The 17,022-nt window shown below is 40.6% G+C and overlaps 1 protein-coding gene across 1 annotated transcript in view; it reads left to right on the top strand.

The window, feature by feature from the left end:
* Positions 1–16,672, top strand: part of LOC137618620 (zinc finger protein 845-like) — a 220,105-nt gene extending 203,433 nt beyond the window's left edge. The window contains 5 exon segments of the mRNA XM_068348731.1: positions 10,950–11,089; positions 11,312–12,132; positions 12,274–12,443; positions 12,968–13,156; positions 15,115–16,672. Coding sequence (XP_068204832.1) covers positions 10,950–11,089; positions 11,312–12,132; positions 12,274–12,443; positions 12,968–13,156; positions 15,115–16,565 — 2,771 coding nt within the window. The 3' untranslated portion in view covers positions 16,566–16,672.
* The last annotated feature ends 350 nt before the right edge of the window (positions 16,673–17,022 follow it).

Below are 17,022 nucleotides of genomic sequence, written 5' to 3' on the forward strand. Positions count from 1 at the left end.
TAACTGCCGATCACTAATTAGTCATTTTCCAATCGCCAACTCACCGATTGTCAAACCTTAATGCTGTTCCTCAACTCACTGATTGTCGATCTCAAGCTCGCAGAGCTCATCTAAGGTTTACGCTCGCTGATCACCTACCTACAGGTCTCCAGTCACCAGCTCACCGATCGCCAGCTCCCAGTCTCCAGCTCACAACTAGACCATTCAACAGCTTGCCATCCACCAGCTTGCCTATTTTGCAACTCCCTTTTTGTCAGCTCTCTGATGGCCAGCCTAACTTACCAGCACGCTGATGGTAAGCTCAACAATTGCCGATCGCAAGCTCAGTGACTGCTGATTGCCAAGCTGATTGCCAATCGCCTGCTCACTGATTGCTCAATCTTTCTTTCACTGATCCTCGATCACCAGCTCGCTGGTCGCTAATCTCCAGCTCGCCAATAGCCAGTATGCCGATCGCCACCTCACCGATCGTCGAACCATACTTCTGTTCCTCAGCTCACCGCTTGTCGATTGCCAGCTCGCCAAGCGTCATTTCAGATATCTGGCCACCCAGCGATCGCTGACCAATGATCACCAATTCGCCGATTCGCCAGTTTGCCAATGGCCAATTCAATGGCTAGACAATCTCCAGCTTCTTACCGATCAGTGTTTGACGACTCGTCGTTCGCTATATTGGCATGTGACAGCTTTCTGTTTGTCAACTTGACGTTTGCCTACTTCCCGTTCACTGTTCGCCAGCTCGTGTTCATCGCTAAGGCTAAAGATCGTCTTCTCTCCTCTCTATTGTGCTTGCGCTACTTGGTTAGCCTTCACATATAGAGTTGAAGGAGCAGCTCCCGAGTCTCTCATCAGAGAGTGCTCTCATCTAGACAACATAAATTGTCATCTCACCCCTCTCTTGGGCTTATGCTACTTTGGTAGCCCTCCCATGTAGAGTTGAAGTGAAGGAGATTAATGCAGTTTTCCTTCTGGGAACCTAGCCCAGCACCCTCCATCGACACAAACAGGCTTTCTTCGGTTCCCGAAGCTTTCATCGCATGCCAACTTAAAAAACCCGCTGTCATGTTGCCAGGTTTCTTCATTGAATCCGGCACGTTCGCAGACTTTCATCCTTCATGAACATACGTTTTTCACCCTCACTTATTCCTTCTACAAAAGGAGGCAGATCCCTTGAATCTGTTCCCCCCCCTGCATCTGGAGGTACAACCACATGGGGTTACCACACTCCCTCATTCACTCGTTTGAAGGTTGAATTCAAAGCTGTCTAACGTGACAGTTATGGCAAATTAACTGTTAGAATTCCTGTCAACCCTGGGATGGGCAACCCACTAAAACACCAGAGGTTGCCGGCATCTTGTATATTCCCAGTCTCCGTTGGCCTATAAGCCCTCAGATCTTCCAGTGAGCACCTTCAACCTCCATCTACGAAATCCTTGCCCGAAGAAACATATTGGCTCGACCCTTCATGAGACTCGCTCGTACTTGTGAATTTGGACAATGACTGTCGTCCGTAACTGAGCTTTCCCTTCGACCAGAGTTGTTCAAGAAGAAGATCTTCTTTTCTTATCCTTGAGCATGGTTTTTCCAGTAATGGTGAAACCCCTCCTACGAGCTCAAAATACTTGGCTCATATTTTTGCCAAGGACAGAGTCCACATCCTGCAAGAGATACTCTTGACTTTTCCATCCTCTTTTAGGAAGTGGAAAGTGGTCTGTCTTTTTCCTCGCGATTGGAATATCTAGTCTCATAGGAAGACGCGGTTCGTCAATATATCACCAAGCTTCTTAGGTCACTTCTTACAGAAGTCTCCAGCTTAGTCTTTCCTCATGGAATGAGTTTGATTTTCAAACCCTGTCGTACAAGGGAAAGGCTTGCGATCATTCAAACACTTAGCCCATGGCTTTTTGTACAGGATCGACCACTAGAACTAATGCTCTTGATCGCCTTATGGGGACATCCGTCTTTTGCCTGTCATTTCAGGGAAGGGTGCTCCAGTTAGCTAAGGACCGAGGGTAGTCGCAGGGTTTTCTACCCTAAGGTCAACCTTCCCCCTCAGGATCGGCCTCGTGTCCAAGACTTCGGATGACTGGGTCCTCTTAATAGTCTCGAGCTCCTCTGAGACATCTTGAGTTTACCACAATCTGAGGACTGGAGCAGTCTTAGAAGAGACCCTACTCTCTTATCGAATGTGGATATTTATAGACATGGTTATCAGCCTGCAGAAAACCTCCGCAGGTTCGATAAGACTGCACCAGTCTCCTTCGAATTCAAACCTAATCAGGAACAGCCAGATCACAGGTCCTTCGGCACCAGGTATTTTTTTCCCTCTGGTTCTCCACGAGATCTGAGCAAAAGAATGTCCAGATAATGAGGTTGCCAGTGACAATCTAATCTAAGGAGTCAATCTCCTCGCTTTTTCTCCGAATCGATTTCCCCCCCAGATGCATCGCCTAATGGGCTGTGGTCAGAATCCGAAGGGGACCGCCTCTTTAAACCTCTCAGAGAGGAGGGCAATCTTCCTGCGGGCAAGAGGTACCATCCCCCTTCATGGGGAACTCATTTTTGAGTTCCGACCAGTTTCTTCTACAATGCCCGATGTTTACCTTCAACTTGGGCTGAACCTCGGCTGATGGGAAACAGAGACTGTGGCCAAGAGGACTGCCTCTAGGTGATGGAACTCTCCCTTCCGTTGTGGAGAGAATAACTGATTACGGCATCAGATGTTGATCGAGTCTTTCCCTTCTGCAGACAAGACTTCCTTCTCTCGTTGGTCTACCCCTCGGAGGATTCTTCCAGTGAAGATGAGGATTCATCCACTCCCCTGCTGAGGAGGTAGTTCCTTCACCAGCCACTATGCTGCAATTTCCTGATTGCTGGAAGGATCGGCGACAGCGACAGCAAACGATGGCCGCTTTCTCATCTGCAAGAGAATCTTCCTTTTCCTGGTTTTTCTCTCCTTGGGGGGGGTCCCTTCTAAGGGAATTGGTTTCACCTGGTCTCCGTCATTGCCCCTCAGAGCAGGACTTGTTATCAGCACTCCTGTCTTTTTAGAAGTCTCATCTCGCCTACTGACGTAGATCCTGAGAAAACGTACGGGAATTGGTTTCTTCCATATCCCCCTCTTGATCTTCGGAAACCGGCCATCAGACTCCTCTAGCTAGCAAGACTTGCCATGCCCAGTAGACTCGTCTTATCAGCAAGATTTTCCTTGCCCATCTGACTCTTTATTCCCAGTCGACTCATCTGCAACTCCTTATGGAGAACCCTCTCACCGACTATTAACAGTTACATACAAACATCTTTAAAAAAACAGTACCTTCACTGTAACTTCTCGTCGGGAGACTATCCTGCTCCTTCTCTCTCAGGGAGTCTCTCTCTCAACATATTGCAAAGAGAATGTCTGGATAGCTGGATAGATCTTTAGTTTCGGCCACTCCAGGCTAAGTGGAGTTAGTTGGTATCGTTGAAAGGGTATCCTTCCCCTCGATACCAATATGCCAGCATTAGGGGTATTCCTCGGTTACCCTCGGGAGGGAAGCGTCTCTTGCTCTCGGCATTGAAAGGCCACCACTATTCCTTGAGCCTTGCCTTCAAACCAGAAGGAATTAACCTTTCCTCCACGTCGGCATTACTCCTCATACGGAGTTTTGAGCCTACGGACCCATAGTCGGAAACGAGACCTCATTCCAGTATTCCAAGCAGCTGAGGTTTCCTGACCTTGATGACAGGTGTCCCACTTGTGTTGACTTCCTCAAAAAGAGTTGGCGAAACCCATGAGATGTCCTTAATGTGGGCCATTCACAATAATGGACCAAGTAGCGCTCAACCTCGCTTCTAGCTGCTCAGATCTCAGAATCCGAACCCTTCGGTCTGGGAATCCTTTGCAGCATAACCAATGATCCAGATTAACAGTTACTATGCTAATAAGAAACTGGAGGACTTTCTCGAGGAAATTGCTAGACCTCACCCAAAGTGTCAAAACACTTTATCAGCATGGTCAAAAGGAGGATCACGAAGAACACCTTCTCTGCCTTGATTTGCAAGGTCATGGATTTCTCACTGAATCCAAATCCTCCGGCAACACCTAGACCACAGCACTCGACGTCCCGAGCATTGCTACGTCCCTTGCGTTCGAATTTATCTACTTGGTGATGCAGGTTCTACAGGCAGCCATGTAAAAACATCACACGGCCTTCGCCGCCAACTACATGCAAGACGTAGCCCACAAGAGACTTGATACGATCTCTATCGATCCTGTAGTGGCTACAAAACAACTGGTTTAACAACTCAAGCTCCTTGATGGACAAATAGCAGCAGATTGTGGGCTTTGGTTACCCTGTTTTAGTCTGAGTGAATAATTAAGAAGAATTGGCTCTTTTTTTATCTTCATCCTCCCCTTTTCTGGGAAATTCAGCATCTAGGCTCCTCTTCATAGCTGAACTGAACCACTACAGGTAAACCATTATCCTCTTGTGTAACCTACTGTTGCTTCCCTATACCTTGGCGAGGTGGTATTGGTTATATCTTGGAGACCTTGGAGGATTCCTCGACAGTCACATTGCTAGTATAACAAGCACAGCTTGTATAGGCCGCAGACCATACTTAGCAAGATTTTAGCAAAGGTGTAAGGTTTCCACCTACTATATGCTAACACACATAGAAAGGAATTCCCGGGTCAAAGCCAAAAACCCAGATTGGCAGGTAAGTCCACACTCCTAATGGATGAGTCAATCCCTATAAATAGCATTGGTTTGTATTCCAGTTACAGAACAAGTGACAAATTTTGAAGTGATTCATATTTTTCCTAACGATACAAAGCTCTAGCTATTTATACAAATTAGCCCGCCAACCCTGTCCCCCTTGAAGTCCTACCACCAAGCAAAGTAAATTGTAGTCACAGGTGTGTGAGTGAGAAGGGTAGCTACTACCTTCCACCCTCAGCTAAGTAGCTGGTAGGTGGTTAACTCTCGTTAAAAGTCTAATGGCTTGTCTTTCAGCTTTGCTGAAAGTAATACCCCTATAAATAGCTACAGATTTGGATCTTTAGGAAAAATACAAATTACTTTCAAATTTGTTATTTTCCGCTGCGACCTTTCGACCAATTGCATTGACATCTTGCTTATGTAAGATCATGGTGAAGATGGTGAATGCACCACATGCGGTACCTGGAAAAGAATGGTATTTTATCCCGTATCCAGTGTGGATTTAGAAAAATGCACTCAACGACTGAGGTGTTGATACAATTCAAATGTTCTATTTGTGAAGCCTTTGCTTCCAAACAGCACCATGTAACAGTCTTTTTTGGCTTCGAAAAGGTATATGATACTGCACAGGGATATGGTACACTTAAAACCATATATGAATTGGGATTAAGAGGAGAGATACCATTGTTCATTCAATAATTTTTTTTCAAATAGGTTTTTTTTCAAGTGAGATTGGGGGAAACTCTATCAGAGAGGAATGGTCAGGAAGGAGTTTCCCAGGGTAATGTGCTAAGTGTAACCCTATTTTTACGACCCATTAATGGGATATCCGCCGTCATTCGCCAAGATATTCTCTCAACATTATTTGTAGATGATCTCTCCATATCATTGCTGGATCTGGAATGACGATAGTTTAGAGAAAAATATAACTCTCAATTGACAAAAATATTCAAGGGCAGATATGAATGGATTTAAGTTTTTGTCAAGCAAAACTACTGTTGTCTATTTTTGTCATATCCAAGGAGTACATCCATACCCGGAGGTATACATCAAAGGTCAATGGATTCCATGTCTATGTGAAGCTAGATTTTTAGGATTGATATTTTATTGCTGGCTTACATGGATTCCTCACTTGAAAGGCTTAATAGTAAAATATCTACAGACTCCGAATCTTTTAAAAGTTTTGTCCCTTACATCATGGGGGACAGACTGCAAAACTTTTAAAGTTATACAAAGCTTTGATTTTTTAAAAAATTAGCTATGGGTGTGAAATATACTCCACCGCCACCCGAAGCTGATTAAATATTTCAGATTCTATACACTATACAGGAGCATTTAGAACCTCCTATCCCAAGCCTCCATGTTGAGGTTGGAGAATTACCTTTAGTTCTTTACTGAAAGTCTTCTATTGTTCAGTATCGGTTTATATTGCAAAGACTTCATAATGCTATATGAATATATATAAAAACTTGTATAAATGTACAAAATTATCATTAACCATGGCCAAGTATTGCAAACTTCCCAACAGGCTAAAATGGTGGAGATTGGTTGATTTCGATTCTAAGCACATAAAATATGAAGTCAACAAGACTAAGTATGGGGACTTGTAATCAACTTTCATATCTCTTTGTGGCCTGGAAGAGAAGATAAGGAATTTTTGGAAGATTGAATATTATCAGAAGCTGTATCAGAGTGCAAACCTTGTAAGGCATTGTAGATATTTTGAGCACCCAAAATCTCCTCAACCTTATGGTTTTGGGTTAAAACAATCAATAAACAGTCTTGATATAGCAAGAAATAGTTCTTCCATTTAGGATATCACCAACCCCTCCATGGAAATGACCAGAGATATCTTTCTGCGAATATTTCATTGGTACTAAAAGGAATATGACTGACGGCCAGCTCTCTTTTTAATGGAAGATGAGTATTGGGTCGTTCTTATAAAGAGAATAAGAAGTTTTGCAAAGAAGGGAAAGAGTGGGGAAGGATCTGGAGAAAGCGTATGATAGAGTTGATAGGGAAGCGATGTAGAAAGTGATGAGGTTATATTGAATTGGTGGAAGGTTCTTACAAGCAGTGAAGAGTTTCTATAAAGGCAGTAAAGCATGTTCTAGGGTAGGAAATAAAGTGAGCAAATGGTTTCCTATGAGAGTGGGGCTGAGACAGGGATGTGGGACGTTGCCATGGTTGTTCAATCTGTTTGTTGATGGAATGGTGAGAGAGGTGAATACTCGAGTGCTTGGTTGAGGAGTGAAACTGATAAACAAGTGATCATGAGTGGGAGGTAAAGCAGTTGTAGTTTGTGGATGATACTGTACTGGTTGCAAAATCGGAGGAGAAGCTTGGATGATTAGTGACAGAGTTTGGAAGGGTATTTGAGAGAAGTAAGTTGAAAGTTAATGTGGGTAAGAGTAAGGTTATAAGGTGCATGAGAAGGGAGGGTGGTGTTAGGTTGAATGTCTTGTTGAATGGAGAGTCACTTGAGAAAGTAGATCAGTTTAAGCACTTATGGTCTGTTGTTGCTGCGAATGGTGAAGTGGAAGCAGATGTACGTCAGATAGTGGATGAAGGATGTAAAGTGTTGGGGGCAGTGAAGGGAGTGGTAAGAATATACGGTTAGGAATTAATGTAAAGAGAGTTCTGTATAGGAAAGTGAATGTATCAACAGTGATGTATGGATTGGAATTGTGGGGAATGAAAGTTACAGAGAGACAAATTGAATGTGTTCAAGATGATGTGTCTGAGGAGTATTGCTTGTGTATCTCGATTAGATAGAGTTAGGATTGAAGTATTGAGGGTGAGAACGGATGTAAGAAAAGATTTAGTAGCTAGAGTGGATATGAGTGTGTTGTGGTGGTAGAGAGGATGGAGAGTGGCTGTCTGCTGGTGAAAGTGATGAATGCAAGAGTTGATGGGAGGAGTACAAGAGGAAGGCCAAGGTTTGCGTGGATGGATGGAGTGAAGAAAGCTCTGGGTGATAGGAGGATAGATGTGAGAGAGGCAAGAGACCATGCTAGAAAGAGGAATGAATGGCGAACGATTGTGATGCAGTTCCGGTAGGCCCAGCTGCTTCCTCTGGTTTCGTTGGTGACCGCTGAAGTAGCAGCAGTAGTGGATTCAGCAGATGAAACTTCATTGTGTTGGGTGACGGAGGAGGGTGTGCCGTAGCACCCTAGCAGTACCAACCAAACTCGGCTGAATCCCTCATCAGGCTGGGAGGAGCGAAGAGAGGAAAAGTCCCAATTTTGTTGCTTTGTTTATGTTGGTTATCCTCCAAAATTGGGGAAAGGGCCTTGGTAAATAGATAGGTGTTGCAGAACATAGGGAGTTGATTTTTGTATATACTGATGGCTCCAAATCTGATGCTGGGGTTGGATTTGGAGTATATAGTAAAGCTTTTAATTTTAGAGGTGCACTTCCTCTAGTGTAAAGGTCGGAACTTAAGCAAAAGGTTACTGGTATAAAATCTCTAAAATGGGGCATAAAAGAAGCTTGGTTTAATTGTTACACAAAAGCTACTGAACTGATTTTGACCAAACCTGCAAATAATGACTTTATACCATTTTTGATAAAGTACATCAAAGTACAAGTACACAGCAGTACTTTGAAATTAATCTATGATATTTTTACACAGCATTAAGAGTTTGTGTTATAATAAGTGGCAACAGCATTGGAATAGTGTAGATGGAAATGAGATGAGAATAGTAGGCAACGTCTCTTTATCGTCTCCTACTTGCCGTCTCCGCATTGTTTATACACGTTTAACACATGAGTTTCTGATGACTAGAGAACATTAGACATATTGCGATGACTGTTAGGTGCCCTTGACAGTGAGGCATTTGTTGATAGAATACCCCAATTTCAGCACCTTCAGAAATGGATATCTGTCGGAGGCTCGAAGTGAGGATGGCAGGTTCATTCTTGCCAAGATTCTTGGACATGATGTATTGTACAATTCTAGCAGTATTTTTAGATTTATTTCCATAGCAGGTCTTCTGAAAGCTATTTAACTTTTATGAGGACATCTTTAATGTTATTTTTTTAATAGAATTTCCTTTTATTTCTTAATCATAACATATGATATTGGCATCAATGACCTTAGATGTCTATCCAGCTCCTCTCCAACTAATCAGCATTGGGTAGTTACACCCGGACAAAAAATCCATCGGTTGGTTTCAGCTAAGCCAAAATAAATGCTCCATAGTAAAGAGCTCCAGATTTGTATTGCTAGGAAAAATACAAATTATTTCCAAATTTGTTATGTTTCTTTAACTCTTTATGACTTTTAAAATTTTAGGTGTGATTCTCGACAGGAAATTTACTTTTGAGAATCACATTAGGTCTGTGTCTTCATTTGCACAAAAATATTAGCTTATTGAGAAAGTCTTAAAAGTTTTGGTGATCATTTTTTTCTGAAGTAGTGTTTTAGTTCTTTGATTCCACCTTGTTTCGAGTAATGTTCTTTTGTCTTGTCTTCAGCTGCTGATTTTCATCTTAATTTGTTGGACAGGAACTCATGGTCTATTAAATTTCTTATTCCTGATCTTGAGGTTAATTTCTGTAATATTGTTCAATTTGTTTGTTATAGATGTTGCAAGATATTTTTCATAATTCTGACCATCCTTTACATTCAGATCTTCTTGGATAGTAGCACCCTGTTCGTAATACTTGGTATGCAGTTAATTCTAATAGTCAGGCCTTCTCCATAAAAAGGGTCAAAACCACACAGTATTGTAGAAGCTTTATTCCAGCTGTGTTTGAACTGTGGAATGATCTTCACAATCGAGTAGTTGAATTGGTAGAACTTCATAAGTTCAAACTTGCAGCAAAAGTTTTTATGGTTAACAAGCTGACATAAGCCTCTTTTTATGGATTTATATGAAAGATCTGTTTTAATGTTGTTACTATTCTTGAAATATTTTATTGTTTTAATGTTGTTACTGTTCTTAAAATATATTATTTTAATTTTTTTGTTACTTTTCATATAGCTTATTCATTTCCTTATTCCCTTTCCTCACTGCTATTTTTTTTTCCTGGTGGAACCCTTGAGCTTATAGCCTACTGCTTTCCCAACTAGGGTTGTAGCTTAGCTAGTAATAATAATAATAATAATAATAATAATAATAATAATAATAATAATAATAATAATAATAATATCCCGCCGCAATGGCTCCAACTGGTTTACTCAGTTTCTCTGGTCTTCCTGGGGTTAAGGACCATTCCTAAGGACACCCTCGATGTCTCGGCAGCTAAAATGGTGTATGGCGACCCGTTGGTAGTCCTTGCTGAATATTTTGCGTCTGCAACCTCCTCTGACAATCTCCGTCACCTACTATCTCACGTGGTTGGAAAATTTACACCTTGCTGCCAGATATACGAGCCCCTAGTGAAGCAACACATAACGAAAGATTTAAACACCGGAATACATATTTTCATACGCAACAACACAAGAAGGCCACTGCCGAAGGGCCCTTTCCTCATTATCCGTTGTAAACTGAAGCCTTTTATAATTAACATTCATGGTAAAGAAGACTGGATCTTCATCTTTTTTATTAGGGATGGTACAACCCAGGGCTTATCACTTTCTCTTATTTTAAGCAGATAGGGGGAAAAAGTGTAGTCCATGAGCTAAACCAGATATTGGTACCACCTGGGGTGGCAAAATGTCAATGTGTTTTCTTGATAGGTAAATATCCATAGATGAAAAGAAAGTCTGAAGCCAAGCTTAGAGCAGTAGCTTAATGCTAATAATCACCTGATGAAGATCTACGAATGGTCCCAGTATGGGATCCTAAATTTTGGGGTAGGGGAAATATAAATTGTAATATCTTTTGAAGTAATGGTCCAATTACTACGTATGACCACTCAAAATATTGAGATATTCTGTTTTACATTATTATATATCACATTTGCCCATATGCTAATGAAGTAGGTCATTAGAGGTCAATAGGTCACAAGATTTTGCCCTTGCATAAAATTAGTAGCTCTGTTAAAAAAATCACCCCAGATATTGAACCAATGAGAATTTCTCAACTGAAATGGGTTCATATTGGAGATAATAAGTGTCCAAATCCATTTTATGCCTAGAAATGTTAAATTTATTTGTATCTGAGGTATGATACTGAACGGTATTTGACATATTTTTTAAAAAGCCCATTTTTAGCCAGAAAAGAAACAAAATTAAATTACTCAATATTCTGATCATTTAGTATGCATGTTTTGCTTAAATCTGTTTTTAACCATTAGAATATTGTAATATGCATATACTAGGTTACATTTTGTCAGGTTTACAAGGGACAGAGTTATTTGACAGCCCTTTAACCCATTTAAATCTTGAGGTCATGGTGTTTCTTACTCAAAACTTGAAGAGATTGCCACAGCTCTGTGTATTCATAAGATGATGTTGAACGAAGTATGTGTTGCCATACCAAGAGTAATCTAGCCTAACGTTCAAGTGACGTTGGCATATGACAACATTGATAGGAGGGAGGAGACACTGAGCGGAGGAGGGACATCACACCGAGTTAACGGCATCATTACACAGACCAGGGTGTTTGGACCACAACCCCTCATGCTGCATCAAATAAATGGAGAAGTGAAAACATCAGACCATAGAGATTGAGGAAAGGCTTCCTTCCCTCTACATTGCTGAAAAACGTGTTGGACCTCCTCTTTGTTGTTATGTGGAAATGGATGACCAGACAATGAATCATGAAGTGAAAAAGAAAACTCTGCTTTGGTTCCTCACTCGTGCACATTGTATTTCAAACCAAACTGTGGGGAGCTGGACAGGTTTCAACATTCAAGTCCATGATGAAGTAGAGATCACCCCTGATGAAGTTGGTTATCTACCCACAATAAATGCCCCTGCCACTGAGCTGTCTATTGTCCATGAGGTGTTGTGCCAGTCTCAACTAATCAGAAGATCACTAGGTCTTAGTAGCATTATCGTTGTGTTTGACCAAGCACTATATGCCAAAGCAACTGAAATAATTTGGAAGCAGAGAGATACATTTTCAGAATTCGTTCCTCGGATAGGCACTTTTCACACCCTGTGTACACTCTTAAGCATCATTGGTAAACGATTCCAAGATGCTGGGTTGAGAGATCTTTGCATTGAATCAGGTGTCATTGCTGAGGGGTCAGTAGTAAAGCTACTTTTTGGAAAACAGTACAATCGTTCAGTTAGGTTCCATAAACTATTGTATGAAGCTCTGTATCATATTGTCTGGAAAGAGTTCTTAGAAATACACGGAGAAGATGAAACTGCCATTCGATACTTGGTCAACACATTTTCCCAAGATATGTGCCAGGAGACCTTCATAGAGACACTGAGCACCCAAGCATTTGTGTCACTGGCTGAACGTTTTGAGGCATGCAAAGAGAGTCTGCACCAGGATCAAGGGGATCTAGCATCATTTTGGATATCGTACTTGGACATGGTAGACATCCTGTTGAACATGCTGCGAGCTTCTAGAGAAGGATATTAGTGTCTCCATCTGTCTGCTATCAAAGACATGATGCCATGGTCTTTAGCATATGATAAGCACAACTATGCCCGGTATCTTAGCACATATTATACAGATATGACAAACCTGTCAACAGAGCACCCAGATGCCCTGGAGCACCTCCAGGACGGCAGGTTTTCCATTAAAATTGGACCTGCCAATCCATTTGGAAGGATTCCTGTGGATAAGGCCATTGAGGAGACAGTGAATAAAGACACCCAGACACCAGGAGGTACAAAAGGTTTCAGCCTCAGGCCAAGTACAGTACACAGATACTACCTGACTGCAGAGTACAGAAGCTCATTTCTTGGTTTAATGAAAAGTGCACTGAGGAGTAGCCAACCATTTTGCCACCCTGATCTCACTGCATCACGGATAAAGAACGATGAAAGGGCAGTATCAATGTTGGTCAGCATGTTGGATGAATATTGGACAAATCCATTCGGTGTCTCCTCTGAGCTAATCAGCCTTTCCACAGGAATGATCTTTTAGGGGCTAAGGTTAAGGGAACTTTAGTATTTAAAGAATTTTACAATGAAAGGCTTCATATCAGCACCACTATGAGTTTTTTTGACCCACTAAAAAAACTGGAACTGAAAACATTCAGTGATATTAAAATGAAGAGTTCTGTGAAAACACAGTGACGGAGTGTCATCATAGCTGCTGACCAAAACCTGTTTGCAAAAATGACGCTCATTGGACGGACCAGAAAGCTGGACATGAGGAATGTGCTGTCATATTGTCTTGGTCCTATAGCTTGGGCATTAGCAAACCCTGAAGGCACCTTACGAATGCCCAATAAGGCACTGCTCTCCAAACGTCTGAGAAAGGATCTTTCACAAGCCGATACCATCCCATCTAATTCAGCTTGCATTATTGATGGAATGGCCATTGTACGGAAACTAATGGCCAACACCACAAATGTCTCTTTTGAGAGGCTTCCAAGTCAATCTTCTCTGCAATCCTGAGGGAGGGGAGAGTTAACTGCCGAATTGATGTTTTCTTCGACATATACAAAGAAAACTCCATTAATGCATACGAGTTACAAAAGACTCAGTCTCTGTCATTCAAGATCTACAGAGTAGTCAGGAAGAGGCAGACACCCTGCTACTTCTACATGCAGAGCACTGTGGCAGGTCTGGTCTGGCAGCTGTTGTCATCGTATCACCAGACACTGATGTTGCAAGTTACAGACATGTAGCAACATGGAGGAAGAGGACGAGGAGGAGCACGGGACTATTGAATTTGAAGGCTCATCTGATGTTGACAACACTGATGAAGAATGAGATAAAAAAAAGTTTACTGATTCAAAGAGGCCGAAAAATATCCCGGGGAGCATGACTTTAGGGTTGGAGGTAAGTAGGCCTATAAATGCAGAAAAATTGTTTGCAAGTGTCAACATTATTGTGTTTGTTGAAAGATGGTTTACCATATTTTTAGGTTTTGTTCTGTCAGAGAGAAGTAACATGTATTTCCAAAGTTAAGTGGTGTATTTGCTTTACCTTGACCCTAGGGCATTGACCTTTAAATGTCAAAACAGTCCTAGATGAAATAAACTCATTCTGACATGATTTTTGCCTTTGGTGGGGAAAATCTGTTTGTAAAATTGCATGAACGAGCAACAAATTGTCATCTTTATGTTTGCAGGTGTTTCATTAAAAAAAGGACCTTTTCCAAATATGTGTCAAATACCGTTGAGTACCATACCTCAGATACAAACAAAAATATAAAATTTTTAGGCACAAAATGAAGTTGGACACTTATTATCTTCTATATAAGCTCATTTCAATGAAAATATTCCCATTGGTGCAGTAGCTGGGGAGAATTTTTGAACAAAGGTACAGATTTTATGCATTGGCAAAATTTTATGACCTTTTGACCTTTAGTGACCTACTTTATTGTCATATTGGAAAAACTTTTATATAATTTTGTAGAACATAAAATTCCCAACATTTTGAGTAGTAACTTGCAGATATTGGACCATTACTTCAAAAGATATTGCAATTTACATTTCCCCTATCACAAAATTTTGGATCCTATATTGGGACCATTCGTAGATCTTTACGAGGTGATTACTAGTGCTAAGCTACTCCTCCAAGCTTGGCTTACAACTTTTTTTTTCATCTATGGATATATACCTTTCAAGAAAAAAAACAATTCTTGGGTCTGGCTCATGGACTAGTGGCCTCTGTTTGTTTCTCCACAGATCAGGACTGGAATACTTCTAGGGAAGCTACAGGGCTTTCCAGATTTGGTTTCAAGGGGACTTCTAACCATCTAATCAGTGAGTCTCCAGAATTAAAGGACTCATGTTTTTATAGATAGGACAAATACAAATTACTTGAAATTTTTTAATTTTGTTTCATAAAACTCCAACATTTTGATTTTACCCTACTACAATGATAGGTTTTCTCTGTTATTTCAGATTTTTCATACCAAAGGATATGATCATGCACTTCCTGTGACAAGATTGTGAAGATATCTGCAAAAGTTACAGGACTGGGAAAAAGGAAGAAGAAAAGATACAGGATTGGGAAAAAGGAAGAAGAAAAGGAGATATAGGACTGGGAAAAAGAAGGAATTGTCTGTGTTTGTTCATGTTGTAAGGCTTTGATGTAAAGAATACATGGTTTAGTGTTAACTTTATCTTCGGACACTGTTGTGGATAATATTGAAGAGGATGTCATCCAGTGATAAGGAGAGTATGGGGAACTCTGAATCATTAAAATTTTCAATAAAAACCGAAATGGAAGAATCCTTTTCACACACTGCAGTCAATTTGGAAAATAATCGTGTGGTTGACATTATCGGGCTCTTTGAAGATGACTCTCTTCATGACATGGAATTCAAAGCAGAGCCAAAAATAGAATTCAAAGTAGAGTCAGAAATATAATTCAAAGCAGAGCCAGAAATAGAATTCAAAGCAGAGTCAGAAATAGAATTTAAAGCAGAGCCAGAAATATTTGAGTCAAGTGAAAGTGACATGAAATATTTTTTGAACTCGGATGCATCAGTGAGCGAAGAGGATTTACAAATCAGCAAAAGGGAAGCCGATAAAGAGGAGGAGGAGATTGTAAGGACAGCTGTGAAAGAGGAATGTGACATACAGTTGGGATCCAGTAAGAAAGAGGACAAAGGAAAGGGAAGAGGAAAACGGAAAGAATGGCTGCCGAATAAGGAGCATATTGAAAACATTAGCTCTGAAAAACCTCTTTGTAAAAATAGTGATTCTAAATCGCACACTGATGTTGGTATGATGTTGAGTGGGAATTATGGAGAAAAGCAGTTTATTGGAGTAATTAAAACCTCCAACACTCACAAGCTAATTCCCACTGGAGGCCATTTCAGATGCAAAGAATGTGACAAAACATTTTCTAACGAAATTGGTCTTAAAGCACATTATGGGTTTCACAATAGGAGGCGGTCATTCAATTGTAGTGAATGTGGCAAAGGGTTTTTTTGGAAAAAGAATCTCAAACTACATTCAAGAACTCACAATGGGGTGAAGCCATACAAGTGCAATGTCTGTGACAAAGCATTTATTTTGAGAAGTCGTCTTACAACGCATCATAGAATTCATACTGGAGAGAAGCCATTTATGTGTAATTTCTGTAACAAAGCATTTTCTGAGAGACATCGTCTCAGAGAGCATCATAGAATTCATACTGGGGAGAAGCCATTTAATTGCACCTTCTGTGACAAAGCATTTTCTCGGAAAGGCAGTCTTACAAAGCATCATAGAATTCATACTGGGGAGAAGCCATTTAAATGCAGTTTCTGTGACAAAACATTTGCTCAGAGACATAATCTTAGAGAGCATCATAGAATTCATACTGGGGAGAAGCCATTCAAGTGCAATTTCTGTAACAAAGCCTTTTCTCGAAGTCAATAACTCACACTGCATCATGGATTTCATACTGGGGAGAAGCCATTTAAATGCAATTTCTGTGAAAAAACATTTTCTCAGAGACACCATCTCAGAGAGCATCATAGAATTCATACTGGGGAGAAGCCATTTAATTGCAGTTTCTGTGACAAAGCATTTTCTCTGAAAGGCAGTCTTACAAAGCATCATAGAATTCATACTGGGGAGAAGCCATTTAAATGCAATTTCTGTGACAATGCATTTTCTTGGAAAAGCAGTCTTACAAAGCATCATAGAATTCATACTGGGGAGAAGCCATTTAAATGCAGTTTCTGTGACAAAACATTTTCTCAGAGATACCATCTCAGAGAGCACCATAGAATTCATACTGGGGAAAAGCCATTTAAATGCAGTTTCTGTGATAAAGCTTTTAACAGAGTATCCTTTATGAAAAGTCATATGAAGATTTGTGCCAAAGAAAATTTGTAAGGAATTGGGGAAGTCGTGTTCTTTTGAAAAGACGAAATTGCTGTTACAAAGTGATTAAATGTCTATACCCAATTAAATGGAATTGAGTCCATTATTTTACAAATGATTCTTTGTGGGACTTTTACAAAAAAGTTGAATGGAATTTTGATCAAGAAAGAAAAACATGTTCGAATGGATGAGATCTGTTTTTCCTTGGTGAAGTCCAGTTGGTTGTAATGTTGTCATCTCTTGTTAATTAGTTTTGCACCTCCTCGTTGTACAGTACACAGCAAAACTGGTGGTACCTGAATTCATTGATTATCGTTTGAAAGTTACTAACTGGCAGCTCTCACATTCTTCACATTCCTAATGAGACTAGGTTCCTGGGACAATGAATTTTGAAACTATCTTTTCATGAAAATATCATCTAGATCATTATGGAAAAATTAACCCAATAATCTTTATTTATGATAAAATA

This window comes from Palaemon carinicauda, chromosome 25, assembly GCF_036898095.1.
Source record: "Palaemon carinicauda isolate YSFRI2023 chromosome 25, ASM3689809v2, whole genome shotgun sequence".
NCBI classification, from domain to species: Eukaryota; Metazoa; Arthropoda; class Malacostraca; order Decapoda; family Palaemonidae; genus Palaemon; species Palaemon carinicauda.